This window comes from Hypomesus nipponensis, chromosome 6 (genome assembly GCF_054491055.1).
Source record: "Hypomesus nipponensis isolate SF chromosome 6, ASM5449105v1, whole genome shotgun sequence".
Classification (NCBI taxonomy): domain Eukaryota; kingdom Metazoa; phylum Chordata; class Actinopteri; order Osmeriformes; family Osmeridae; genus Hypomesus; species Hypomesus nipponensis.
In genome coordinates this window covers 4,798,051-4,812,321 of record NC_140366.1, presented here as the reverse complement: position 1 = coordinate 4,812,321, position 14,271 = coordinate 4,798,051, and the positions used below count along the sequence as shown (strand labels likewise).

The 14,271-nt window shown below is 42.6% G+C and overlaps 2 protein-coding genes across 7 annotated transcripts; one reads left to right on the top strand and one right to left on the bottom strand.

Annotated features, from left to right (window-relative positions):
* Positions 1 to 5,729: 5,729 nt before the first annotated feature.
* LOC146286479 (uncharacterized) lies at positions 5,730 to 10,665 on the top strand. Of its 6 annotated transcripts, XM_084700900.1 has the most exons (4): positions 6,178 to 6,414; positions 6,834 to 6,898; positions 7,749 to 9,910; positions 10,133 to 10,665. In XM_084700900.1, the coding sequence occupies exons 3-4, from the start codon at positions 7,841 to 7,843 to the stop codon at positions 10,340 to 10,342; spliced, it is 2,280 nt and encodes a 759-aa protein (XP_084557026.1). In that variant the 5' UTR covers positions 6,178 to 6,414; positions 6,834 to 6,898; positions 7,749 to 7,840; the 3' UTR covers positions 10,343 to 10,665. The 6 variants fall into 6 exon arrangements, with proteins under 6 accessions (XP_084557025.1, XP_084557026.1, XP_084557029.1 ...); XM_084700899.1 differs by lacking the exons at positions 6,178 to 6,414; positions 6,834 to 6,898 and adding an exon at positions 5,730 to 6,168; XM_084700903.1 differs by lacking the exon at positions 6,834 to 6,898 and having other exon boundaries at positions 7,762 to 9,910.
* Positions 10,666 to 11,911: 1,246 nt separating this feature from the next.
* On the bottom strand, positions 11,912 to 12,837 carry LOC146286478 (apolipoprotein L3-like). Its single transcript, XM_084700607.1, is given in 1 exon segment — positions 11,912 to 12,837. A coding segment is annotated over 1 exon segment (819 nt). The 5' UTR covers positions 12,787 to 12,837; the 3' UTR covers positions 11,912 to 11,967.
* Between the last annotated feature and the right edge of the window lie 1,434 nt (positions 12,838 to 14,271).

Genomic DNA, 14,271 nt, shown 5'->3' with positions numbered 1-14,271 from the left:
TATACTGATGAAAACTTGAACAAACCGTGGCCATATCTGTGGAATTATTTGACTAATAAAGAATGTACAATACATTACAGTACAATTATTGAGTTGTCATATGTGAGCTGCATTACAGGCACAGCACTATCTACAATTCCAGTAATTAATATTTGTGGCATTAATCACCGAATGCATCACGGGCACTATGCACTACTGAATATGGCAACAGGAACAATGTTCGTACGACTCTATAAAGGATGCATGACTTAAAGAATATATTGTGTTTATTAAAATTATATATTGGGTTTATTAAAGTTATGTCTTATGAACTTAGAAGTTTGCTAAGGCTTAAACATTGTATCTCACCCAGTGTGTGGAAACAAGCTGTATTTGTGTCTTTATCTTTTAATTTCAGAAACAACCTTGAAACCAGCATCCGAGCAGGTTGGACTCGCCGGCAAGAACAACTCCCTGATGCATGAGAAAGCTCAACCCTCTTTTCAATCTTTTTGTCTTACTGCACTGTATAATATAGGCTGGGGCAGGGACAGATAGCCAGTTGAATTTTGTGAACCAGCCCAAACTCTGTTGCGGGTAGGAAAACATTGACAACCCCAGAGCACTGTACTTAGATTTCCAACTGCTGCATTAAAGCTGATATTATCGGACCTCTGCGACTCCAGACCACTCTTTCTAGAACACAGACTTGTGTCATTGAATACCATCATTACATATTGGATTGGACACAACAAATTAAAGTCCTTCATTAGGTAAAGACAATCATATATTTCAGGGACTGCTTTCATAGCACAGACTGGTCAGTGTTTTTTGACTTGACAGTGTTTTTTTCAGTGTTTAATTTACACACTTTATGAGGCTGTGGAGGCTTTGTAAGCATTTGTGATGATGTTTGATGAGGCAATTATATAGAAAGATATAATATTTGAAAATATGTTCAAATAATAAACATTGGATAATTTAATAAATTAAAATCACATTCAATTAGAAACAAATGTACATATTCCATAGGTGTCAACATCCAGTGTAATTTGATCAAATTAAGTAAGCTAATTAATGAAGCTAAAATAGCCTAAAGAAAATTTGGAAAATATATCAATGTGGACAGATGGGTGATGCCTGGTGTGGCCTTGAAAGTTTTCTGGGACTACAGAGAACCAACCCTGCAACATGAGCCTTGAGGATTGTGGCACATCTGCAGGTACTCTGAACTCGTTCTAGAGTTGCATTGATGGGCTTAACTTCACCAAAGCATTATGCCCTGACAACATCAGTAATAACAAGCTCCTGAAGACCTGCTACAAACAACTGGCCCCTTCTTCTGTGAACTGTTCAACTGGTCCTTGGGGAAACACATAGTTCCAGCGCTGTGGAAGATAAACAAACAAATAAACAAAGAGTAACAATTTACAGTTCGTTTAGAAGCAAGCTATTAAAAGCTAACAAATGATTGTGTGTAGCTAGCTAGTGCTCTGACCAGCCTACTGAATAGAGCCAGACCGATAAAGGATTTTTAAGGCTGATATCGATATAATTATTTTATTATTTAAACATTTAAAAATCACGATATATATAAAAAAGAAACGCGTAGCAAAACAAACAGATTTCCCTAACACTCTGCCCGACTCTGGCTGGCTGGATCAGCTGGCTGTAGGGTTTGTGGCGTTCTAAACAAGAGTGTTGACAACAGGGACATTGCTGAGTGCCCTCTGGTGGACATGCAACGCCCACATTCATAACATGGTTGAAGGGTGTTTGGTCAGTTTTTTTTTAATGTATTTTCATATATTAATTTATAGTCCATTATAAATGCTGATACCGATAGTTTGGAAAATTACGGTGGTCCACGGGTGCACACCACATCAACAATAGTGAAGCAAACACAACTTGAAAACACAACAACCTTAACACACAACACAACGACATTAACAAGAACGAAACATTAATAAAAACGCTAAATTTCAAAAACAATCTACTACTTACAACACAGCATTGGTTCACAGCGCCAACATCAGCCGAGAACACCGCGGCATTTGCCGAGAACACAACAGCATTAGCCGAGAACACCGCAGCATTAGCCGAGAACACCGCAACATTAGCACAAAACACAACGACATTTGCAGAAAAGCTGCTTTACAAGTTCACACCAAATCAATCTCCAAACCACTAGGGGCAGTGCATGCCCAAGTGGGGTGTTTTACCTGTTGTTGTAAAATCAAGTGAAGTAAATTAACTCTACGGGATAGAGTTAATAAAACTAGAGTAAGCTACTTTTGTCTTCCAAGATGGCGTCCCCGTTAATTTCTATGAAAAGTGCTCAATGGCGCAGTGAGGCAAGCGAGAGCGCCAGACCGGACGCGGCCATCTTTCCACTTCCGTGTCTTCCGGTCTAGCTTTAAAGAGTGGCTCTTTTTTTCCCGAGCTCTGAGACCTCGTGCACGCTTGCAACTAGCTGTTCACGTCACACTTTGCGACAACCAGTCGCAAGCATAGAGTTAGCTATATGGTTACGAGCGTGTGGGCATTGCAGTTGCAGAATCTATGGGAATGGGGTACAAGTCCGATAAGAATCAGACACATGATGCAAACTTAACGTAATACTTAATACTTAATAGAATACTTAAATGTATTCTGTCACTGTATAGTATTCCTTTCACTTGTTTTTAGGCTATAGGGCTAAATATAGGGCTATTCTAGATGGATGGAGCTTTTTTTCTTCGTGATAGGAGTATGATTATGGAGGACCAAACCTGCCATATTTACAAATGAATGAATGAATAAATAAATGTCCACATCCATGCATTTAGACAGAAATAAACGAATGTATATGTTAATTAATGCACAATTGACATTGATATATTTGACATTTATGTATTTATGTATTTTGTATTCATTTATGTATTGATTTATAGATTTATTTATTCATTCATTCATTTATATATTCATTTATTTATTCATTTATTTATTCATTTATTTATTCATTCATTCATTCATTCATTGTTCCCAATATGATAATGAGAGGAGGCCAGTAGGCGTGGAAACTGATGTTCAGACATTGCAATCAATCCAGAGCCATAGATTCAATCTAGCTAACGCCTGGGACACGAAGCGCCCTGGAGCGCCACAATATACTACGAATGGCGCCATGCTGTTCACACTAGACGCGCATTTCTCCACGCCGGTCACCAAGCCTTTCACCTTCTCTGAGATTTTCTTTTCTACATGTAAAGCTGACATGTACATAAACATGGCATAGGCTACAGGCTATTTAGGCAACTTGTTGCTCCAACAATAACCGTCGCAACGGCATCCCATTCCCAACATAACGTGGCAACGTTTGGCTTTTGTTGCCGTAGTCTTTGTAAAATATGTGCTATGGGGCATACAACTCCATTTAGGACTAAGCTACTTTTCATCTTCGATGATTAACTTTGTGTCGTCAATCTTCACAAATTTCTCTTCTGCTTGATTGGGGGGCTATATGCCCGATTGTCTATCTCGCTCTTACACACAGGACAAATATGTTGGTTTGACAATCAACAATCAGGATTTTTTATTTTAAAATGTTTACGTTTTTATCGGGGTAAACACATGGTTGGCCGGTCAGCGTAGTGAAGTTGGGTGTTAAGTGATAGCCCACAACTAACGTAGTAAAATCTTTATAACATGTTTGTTTATCCAAATATCATATATGGTGAATTAAATCTTTGTTTTCAACAAGGTCGGCCAGCCTGTCCATGTAGGCTATGTTGTCCATGACAGCAAGGATGGATGTAAGGCTACATAATCGAATATAAAGCGTGGAAAACGATTAGCCAATGGTGTGTCAAATACCGCCTACCTATTTTGATTGACACATCTCATTAACATATTGAGAAGAAGAAATACAGGAATGAATAAATGAATAAATGAATGAATAAATGAATGAATAAATGAATGAACACATGAATGAATAAATAAATGAATAAATAAATGAATACACAAATAAATACATAAATACATGTAAATTATAAGGTAATATTGATTGACAATTGTGCATTAATTAGTACATGTATTCATTTATTTATGTCTAAATGCATGGATGTGGACATTTATTTATTCATTCATTCATTTTTAAATATGGCAGGTTTGGTCCTCCATATATGATTTCCAACGCATTGTATCGGATGAAATAAACTGTTAACATGAACAGCTCCGTCATTGTTCTCTCCAGGCAAAGAAAGCTTAATAGTTATTTTGGTAACCGAAATCTTCCATAATGCAGACTTACCATAGCTTACTATCAACTTTATATTCAAACGAAATGCCACGAATTTCACACTGCCTTCAATTTCACATCAGTGTCGAAATGTGACCTGTGTTTTGTATGTTCAACCCAGAAAACCAAACGTCTATTAATGGATATAACGTGATCTAACAAGACGTGTTAATAATGTAATAAATAAAAGCTTGAGAAGTGTGTCTAAAATATACTTTACTGAACATTTGCCTTTGAAAGGGGCATATTCATAGAACCATATAGGCTACAAGACGTTTCCATCAGATGTAAGGGGGTGAAACATCACTGACCCATTGTCCCATAAAAGCAGTCTGGCTTGATGACACGATCAAAACAAGAATAATGGGTGTCTTTAACAAAAGCTTCTGAATGCAAGACTAATATTATTTAAATGTATTATATGGCAACAACGGTACGAGCTTTCTGATTGGCTAATGGGTAGCCAGACGCGTATTGCCCTCCTCAGCGGTCAATACGGCTCCGTATTGCCCTCTGACGTCATCTTCAAAATGAGCGACGAGTCAGCTGTTGAATTACTATCCAGATGATGCTGAAAAGATTTGTCATCGAAAGTGAGGATGAAAACTAGACTCTTTTAATCACTTGTGTCGTTAATTTGTGTTGAAATTAAAGCCATTTTAACCTCGGCTTTGCCGTATCAACCTCGCTATTGCTCGGTCGATACTTCCAGCCTCAGTTTGATATTTCCCGGCATGACCTCACTCTCGGTTAGTAAGTAGTTAATATATAATTTCCTATTGTTGTTAACTGTTAACGTATTAATATTCATCTTTGCTCCAGATAGACATGTCAAAAATCTATGCTCGCGCTTAACATAATATATTTGCCATCATGTCATGAACGTTTTTACGAAAAATCGAATCTGTTTTAAAATAACGGGAATAAACTATATTAACAACATTTCATGTACGTGTGACACGATTTGCTTAACTTGCTACAACAAGGCAGGCAACTCAAGCCATTTCCCTGTGCTCATTCAATAAAAGTCTATGGCTCATTCAGCTCAATGTAAATCGGCTATCGGCCAATGTTAACTTTTGTGCTCATGCCCTGTTAGTATCCGCGAGCACATTTGCAGGCAACTTTTATTGACGTAGGCAAATAAATGGGGTGCTAGTTTACCCATTTCGGATTGGTTTCAAACTTAGCAAAAATCAGAAAAAAATATTCTATTAAAAAGCTAGAAGTATGAGCCAGGTTCGAGAATCGAACAAAAATTATGGGGGGAGATAGTTTTGTAAATGTTGACTGGAGTTAATAGAATAAAAAACGACCGGAAGAGTCGGAAACCTAACCGTAAATTCAATAGGCCTACCACCTACATCCACCAGGGCCGTTGCTTCAAGCCGAGGGGCGAGGGGTGGGGGCTTGGGTGGGGGCTTGACTATGACAGGTCCCCCATCCACCACGTCATTAAAATGAAACGACAAGCCATGATTGACGTGAACGATAGGCTACGTAGGTTGAGGTCCTTTTTTAGACCTTTAGTTACTTCTGTATGTACTTTTTTTTACATTGTTTTAAAATCAATACCAGTAGTCTAACTTTTTAACATGGTGGTGTCGGGAAAATGGAGGACATGTAGCCTACGGATTTAGGTTTGTTTTGCAATTGTAGACTACTGTTAACAACTATAACCAGTGGCGTTTATGTTTGTATGAATATCATAAATGCAAGCAACGTTCAAGAGAACTAGTGTTGCCTCCAATGTTTAACCGTGAAGCGTCTGTGCACAAGGATTATATCCAGTCGAAGTAGGGTGACCAGAAGAATGACCCTGAAAAGGAGGACACTTGGGTCCAAAAAGGAGGACAACCCCAAAAAGTTGTTGACTCACGTCAATGTCAATGCGACAGAACTTACAGAAGGTATGATATTGATCTTTGCTGCTCTTATGGCAAAGTGGAGTTCTGAACTCCACGTATGATAGAAGGAGGTCTTTCTTTTTGACATCGGAAAACTTTCGCGAGTGGTAAATTGCGACGGTGGGCAGGAAGGGTCAAAAAAGGAGGACAAAAGGGCGAGAAGACGGACACGCAACAGCGGTCTGGACCAAAGGTTGGAAAACTGGACTGTGCGGCCGAAATCCGGACGTCTGGTCACCCTAAGTCAAAGTAAACCTGATTCCTCTAAATGGGCAAATCATATTTAAATAAGGCAATATGGAACACCAAGGGCGTCGGTTTATTTTGCAAAGTTGGTGGCACAGCTTTTAAAATCTAGTGGATACCGCTGTTAAATATATTGTTCTAGATACAATGTGTGTGTGTGTGTGTGTGTGTGTGTGTGTGTGTGTGTGGGGGGGGGGGGTGGTACACATTTTCACTTTTCAAAACGAGTTTTCAAACAGTTCATGTACAATTAAATGTACGCCCCTGTTTAACACTGATAACACAGACCACAGACAGGGTGTAAAGAGCGCCATCTGCTGTTTGATGACGTTTGCTGTATTATGACGTAATTCATTAAATAAACTATAAAAGGCCGTTCTGATCACTGCGCTCATTTATTATTGAACATTTTATTGGACAAGGATTTGGATATCTACGACGCTCTCACCTTGACGAATTCGTATTGGAACACCAAAAATGTTATGATGTAAGTAAATATTCAGATTATTTTGCACCTTTCAACTTTAAGTTGCAAGGAAGATACGGAGACTTTTTGAAGTTGTAGGTTTACATTTTCAAGGCAACGATTTCTGGTAGATGTTCTCTGGTAGAGGTTCTTGTAGCCTATTTTCTGTGTTTTTTGGAAAAGTAAATAGAGCCATCTTCAAATGTCTCCGTCTGCTCTTTGATGACATTTGGTGTATCTATGACGTGATACATCAAATAAAGGCCGTTCTGATCACTGTGCTCAGTTTTACGTAAACATGTTATTGGACAAAGGATAATGATCTCTGCGACGCTTTCACCTTGACAAATTTGTATTGAAACACAAAAATATTATATATGTAAGTAAATATTCAGATTGTTTTGCACTTTAAAGTTGTAAGGTAGATACAGAGACTTTTTCAAGTTGTAAGGCTTACATTTTCGAGACGATGTTCTCAGGTAGATAGATAATACATGAATCTGAAAAAGTTATTGTAGCCTTATTCTGTGTTCTTTGGAAAGTCAATAGAGCCATCTTCAAATTTCGACATCTGCTGTTTGATGACGTATGCTGTATTATGACGCAATTCATCAAATAAAGGCCGTTCTGATCACTGTGCTCAGTTTTACGTAAACATTGTATTGAACAAGGATTTAGATCACTGCAACGCCTTAACCTTGACAAATTCGTATTGGAAGACAGAAATATTATAATGTAATATGGGTCCCATTGTTTTGCACCTTAAGTTGTAAAGTTTACATTTCCAAGACAAATGATTTAGTGTAGATATGTAAGTAGATATTAGATTATTCTGAAAAAGTAATTATATTCTCTGTGTTCTTTGGAAAAGTCTGTCTTTTCAGGGGTCAGGTGTGAAAGGCTCTCTCTCAAATCAGACCGTCACATCAAGTGTGGACCTGAGGCAGTCTTTGAGGAAGAGACATGGACAAAGATAATACAGACTCATCTCAACGCGAGGTGAACAAGGGAAGAGAGGGGAGTCTGTCTGGAGACAAGGGGACCTTCATCAGGGTGTTGACCGTGAGGCCTCTAAGTTTGGAGGACATGGACCTGGTCGAGCCCTCGGATCTGCCCCCTCCGTCAGTCCCCGCCACTGGGTCAAAAGATCAGCTGGAAGCCCTGCAGGTTGCGTCCACTTCCCAGGGCGTCAGTGGAGTGGAGAAATTGCGCCCTGGCACAGCCAGCAGACACAGTGGAACTCCCTCTCCGGATCTGCAGGTGGAGGCCAAGGCCAGTCTGGGCTCTGTGGCAGCTGAGGTGATCGAGGCGGTCATCAGCAACGTCCTAGAAGCCAGGGCCGCCCTCCAAGAAGAAGCTCAAGGGCCTGTTTTTTCCTCTGTGAGCTACTTCCTCTCTGCTGTCTGTGCCGACGTGCAGACTCTACCGCTGCTGAGGAGGTCAGGGAGCAGCAGTCGGTTGTCTGGAAGGTCCCTCGGAGAGCTCCTGACCACCATGTCGAGGACCAATGTTGTCCAGGCTGTGGAGCTGAAGCTGGAGGAGCAGTTTGGGCCGTGTAGGAAGGAGGGCTCGTCCAAATCGCCATCCAGCCAAGAACAAACTGAGGATTTGGTCATGATCCCTTATCTGGGGAGTGGTCGCTATGGACATTCCATGGTCAGTGACCTGGTCGAGGAAATCATCGAATCCATAAAAAGTGCTGTTGAGTTGCTGGAAAGCCCGTCTTCAACATCCAGAGCAGGGAACAGCTCCTGCCTCACAGGATGGGACGCATTGGATGTTTCCTCTGCAGCCAAGAAGATGGTCTGCAAGGTAGCGGCCAAACTGACCCCCATGGTGAGCTCTTCCAGGATGGGAGATGTGACGGCGGACAAGAGCGTCTCTTTGATGAACGAGACGTCTCTGGAAAGTTTGCCCCCGTCTCTCATCAGGCTTCTGTTGATCCGATCTGTCGACACGGTGACAGCAGCCTGCAGAGCCATAAGCAGTGAGTTCTGCTATCGGGAGAGCGTGAAGAACGAAGGCTTGACCAAACTCCAGGAGCTGGCCAACGAACAGATGTTGGCCTGTCTAAACAAGGGCGTAGAGGAAGTGGAGATTGATGAGCTCATTGAAGGCATCTCAGCCATCTTGGATCATTCGCTGATCCTAAGGCGCCCGGAGTTGTCTTTTTCCCACATCTACCGCTCCTTGTTCGTTGACACCCTTCTGCCAGGGAGTGGACACAGAACCACCGAGGTCCTGGAGACCTTGATTTTTTTATGTCCTCAGGGCCCTCCTGCAGCTGGGCAGAGCCAGGCTCAAAATGACACGCGAGTGGGAGCGATGATAAAAGAGTATGCAACCAAAGGGAAAGATCTGTTCCAGCAGGCCATGAGGAGAGCAACTCAGAAGCTCTCTCGCCAGCCCTCAACCCCTCATGGCTCATCTCATACGGCCAATCCAGAGAGCTCAGAGCATCCATCTCTGCTGGTCTCCTCTGAAAACTGTGATAACCTGCTTGGAGTAATCCTGGATGATCTCCATGAGGTGGTTGAGCAGCACAAGGCCTCAGCTAAGACGAGATCTGGTGGCATGAATTTCTGGGAGCAGGTCCACTCCTCCAGCCAGCTGCTTTATGACAGCACGCTGAGGACCCTGCAGAAAGCTGCAGACAAGCTGTTGGCTCTCGAAGAACGTGCATTTGAGATTATCCCCCCGATACCCTCCAGACAGGAGCTCATCCATAGCTTTGCTGAGAGCTCGGTTAAGGGTCAGCTGCAGAAGAGCCTGGAACTGGACCTTCCCTCGACCTCCAGCCTGGCCTGCCAGGAGACCCTGGACCGCACGGTCAGGATCCTGACAGAGAGAGTGATGGACACTCTGTGTGAGTCTGCTGCTTTAGCTCCGTGTCCTGGGGAAGATCTCGGTGAGCTCAGCCCTGCAGCGGTCATCATCGATGCTGGGACAGCGTCGACCTCTGCACGAGAGACGAGAAAGCCAAAGAAGGGCTTGAAGTGGTGGAGCAAGAAAGCCAAGCTCTTCAAGAACAAGGTGGGTTATTTATGTAATAGAGCTTATAGAGCAGAGCTTATAGTATATCATATGAGTACAGAATGAATGACCATGGGTTGGTTGTAATGCAGCAAGTATAGAATGAAGAGGCGCTGTTGGAACTGAGTGGCTGTCGTTGTTCTAAATCTTGATGTTTTGGTGGACTGAGAGGTGTTGTCATATAGTTTCCATAGATTCCAGCATGTTCTGTGTTTTCTGCAGTTTCTGAAGAGAAAGACGGAGCCCAAGAAGCCCTCAGCCCAGGAGGAGCTTCCCCCCAGCTCTCACATCACACCTGGTGAGCGACCACCACTGCTTGTCATCCTTAATGAATCACAAAGTGATCCATTTATGCCTCTCATTCACCCATTCATACACACCCACAGCGAGGGGGCACGTGCAAGGCTAGCCTGTTCATGGGGAGCAGCTTAGGGTCCAGTGTCTGGCTCCAGGACACTTGGACACAGGGCCTGGATGATCTCCAGGAGGCTGATGTGGGATGTTTGTTCTGGTTTCCTGCCTCTCGGTTCTTCTACCCTGCAGGTCTCCTGGTGCACTTTCTCCCGGACAACAGAAGGACCGTTGCCAAGGAGCCAGAAATGTACTTCCAGCAGTACGGACGAGGAGCAGGTCTTTCTCACCTGGCTGGAACTCGCGGGGCTGAGTGGATATCAGGAGAAGACCGTCACAGAGACTCTACCGTCGGGGAACACTCTACTGTATCTGATCATTGTCAATAAACTAGTTAAATTACAGTTGGAGTGTAACAGTCCTGTTTGTTTTCCTAACAAAGCTATAGCACAGGCAGGTGTGTGTTGACTTAGCAAAAGGAAATGTTTTAAGATTTTGATGTACTTTTGTGTGTGTTGTGGTTGGACACAATGCTATAGCCAACAGGTAAATCAAAAGACAGATATGCACATTCACATTTACGACAATACAGACAGAGTAAGGGACAATGTAGACAGAGTAATGGACAATGCAGACAGAGTAATGGACAATGCAGACAGAGTAAGGGACAATGTAGACAGAGTAATGGACAATGCAGACAGAGTAAGGGACAATGCAGACAAAGTAATGGACAATGCAGACAGAGTAAGGGACATTGCAGACAGAGTAAGGGACAATGCAGACAGAGTAAGGGACAATGCAGACAGAGTAAAGGACAATGTAGACAGAGTAAGGGACAATGCAGACAGAGTAATGGACAATGCAGACAGAGTAAGGGACAATGTAGACAGAGTAAGGGACAATGCAGACAGAGTAATGGACAATGCAGACAGAGTAAGGGGACTTGGAGGGAGAGTCAGAGGATGAGTCAGAGTTCAGATTAGAGTAGAGTTGGAAGGGAAGAGGAGGAGGACAAATACCAGGAACAAGAAGAGTGGTTTCTGAAGAGATAAGGGCTACTGTCCCCAACCCGAACCCACCTGACCCTAAAATACAATTTTAAAAAGGTTTGAGGTAAAGTGTCACAGGAATGTAACAAATGCTTCAAATGACCAAAACAAGTAAGGTTTTTTGTCTTTATTGTAGGAGTGTGGCAATATTAGTATACATGTAGCCTAATAATTCTGCATAGTAAGAACAGATCAACCAATTTAACAGAGTAACACCTCTATTTTACTGTCACAGTATGACAAAATATTATGTTTCGTAAAATAATGAAATTCTTTCTAAGAATAGACCAGACAAGTAAATGATTTAAAGTAGCATTTAACAACAGACAATTAACATTAATTGTTAAAATAAACAAATAATTCAAGAATTTAAATAAAATAAGATGAACACAGTAGATTATTGATTTGATATACAAGAGCAAGAGTTGGTGTCAATATAAACAAGTCTTAAATCTAGTATTTAAATAGAAATAAATCTAATCATGTGCCGTCAATGATCCATTTAACTGAGAAATCCTCATTATTGGTCAGGCCAATGCAAAGACTATGAACAACAGGAAAAGAGACTGAATTTCTGCCAGAACGTCTTCTTCCCTTTGGTCATCTCCTCCAGGGAGGAAAAGGGCATCTTCAGCAGGTTCTGGCTGTCCTGGGACGTTAGCGGGCCTCTCTGCAGGAAGTCATGGATCTTCTGCCATGACTCCAGTTCAGGATGCCAGAGCAGTCCTCGGGCCGTATGAGCTGGGGAACCTCACTCTTGCTGCCGTTGGCCAGGCCGACGCTGTCCTTGCAGATGGTGAACACGTCCAGGCCAATGAACAGAGCGTTGAGAGCGATGAACCCTCCCCGAGCTGCCTTGGAGAGGGCGAGAGGCGTCCCTTTAGCGGCTTGTCCCAGGTCAGAAATCGCATCCTCACTCCTCAGAAGTTTAATACCCGAGGCACAATCGACCAAAGAGTTCATTCCTTTCCCAATGGCATAACCTTTCACCACGATCTTCCCTGCTCCCGCGGTTGCATCCACCTTACTCACCACGGGAAGCATCTTTATGGCCACATCTTTCAGGCAACCCTGGAGGTTCTACACGTCCTCCATAAAACTCTGGAACAACTCCTTGGCTTTCTTCTGTTGAGTGGCGTTGACGGCGGTCTCTGTGACTGTGGTGACCATGCTGTTGACCCCACTGGTGACCCCCAGGCCAGCGCCAGCCATGGTGAGAGCCAGGGAGACGCCTGCTGTGACGGGGGCCAGACCCACGATGGACAGGACCCCTCCAACCACCCCCACAGAGCTGCCTGCCACGGTGGAGATCTGGGCCCCACGCTTCATTCTGTGTAGCTGGACAGCACTCCCCTCCAGGTCAGTCAGAAACTGCAACATTCTGGGCTCGCTCTGGATGAAGAGTTTGATGAAGTTTTCAGCTTCCTCCTGGAACAGGAAAACCAGTCTGAAGTCTTGGTTGGTCCTGAGAGTCATAAAGTTGCCCTAAGCCCAGATGTTGAGGTGAGCTATGTTGAATAGAAGTGGGAGTTCCGCTTACCTGACATCACTGAGCTTTTTGAGATGGACAAGCATATGGACGTGTCATCCAAAGCCCAAAGGTTGACATTTTTCTTCTTTTTTCTCAGTTCACTGATGAAATCAGACCGATAAATCGGTCGGGCTCTACTACTGAATTAAGTAGTGACGTTGAAATGCTTTCGACAGCAGAGTTGAAGTTATCTTGCTAATGTTAACTTAATTGTCCAATTTAAGACACCAGAATTGTTTTATATATGACCACAAATGATTCACGTTCGCTAATTACAATCTGTTTCATAACAATCTCATCTTGTTATGAAACAAGCTACGTTCACTTCTTCTTCTGCTTGATATAATTTTATGTTGAGCGTAACCTACATTCACTACTGCAGGAAAATATTGATGATCTCGTTCCGGTCCATGGTTATCTAATTCAATAGATGGCAGTGTCGGAAATCTAGGACCGCAGTTTCTCAGGACCGCAACTCCCCAGGACCAGTGTGCGGATTATAGGGTGGTTTGCCCCCCCCCCCCACACACACACACACACAGGCCGAAGGGTCGATACTTTTATATATCGTTATAACCTGTAATCGTAAATATTACAATAATATATTTACCATATAGACCAATTATTTGTTTGTAAACATTCGGGATGCGCGCGCAATGTGGCTGCAGAAAACCGGGAAAGGATAGCATTTTAAATGACAAAAGGACCATATGGATAATACAAATAGTACAATTTTAAAAGACCAAAAAAGTCGAGGAGGATAGTCGAGCAGCAACAATGTCTTCACATTATGTCGCAAGTTCATCATTTTACAGTTTTACAGTCAATTCTACATCTAAAAAGTCGAGCAGGGCAGCTTTCAAGAGATATGGGAATTCTGCTTTCAGCCAGCTGGTCTGATTATTTTTCTGATTTGTTTAAACTGGCAATCTGAGTGAGACTGCATCCCCTTACACTGTTTTGACGTTGGCCTCAGTCAGACTCGCTCACGCACTGCAATGTTGTTGCCATTGATATCAAGCCCTACAATCCAGTGGCCAGAGATATATGATGGCCTGATCGACACTCCAAGTGTAGGAAGTTCGTCTTTTGCAAACGACATGCCCAGTTGAGCCTGCTTACAGTTGTATGACGTAGGGTCATATTTGGTCTATTAACAGGTTGGCAATACACAGAAATGTTGACTTTATAAAAGGGAATATCACACATAGTATTACACTGACTGCCATAGTCAAAATTCACTCAATAAACACAGCGCGAGTGACAAGCGCCCAATACAACTCAAATGTGCGAGTGACCAAGCAGTGTGCGATACAGAAACTAGTTGAATCTCCTCAGTGTACAAGCTAAATAACGGTGTGTTCCGCGTCGTGAGAAAGTGCAAGAAAGACAAGTAATACTCCCCCCAAAAATCTGTCACAAATGTATTT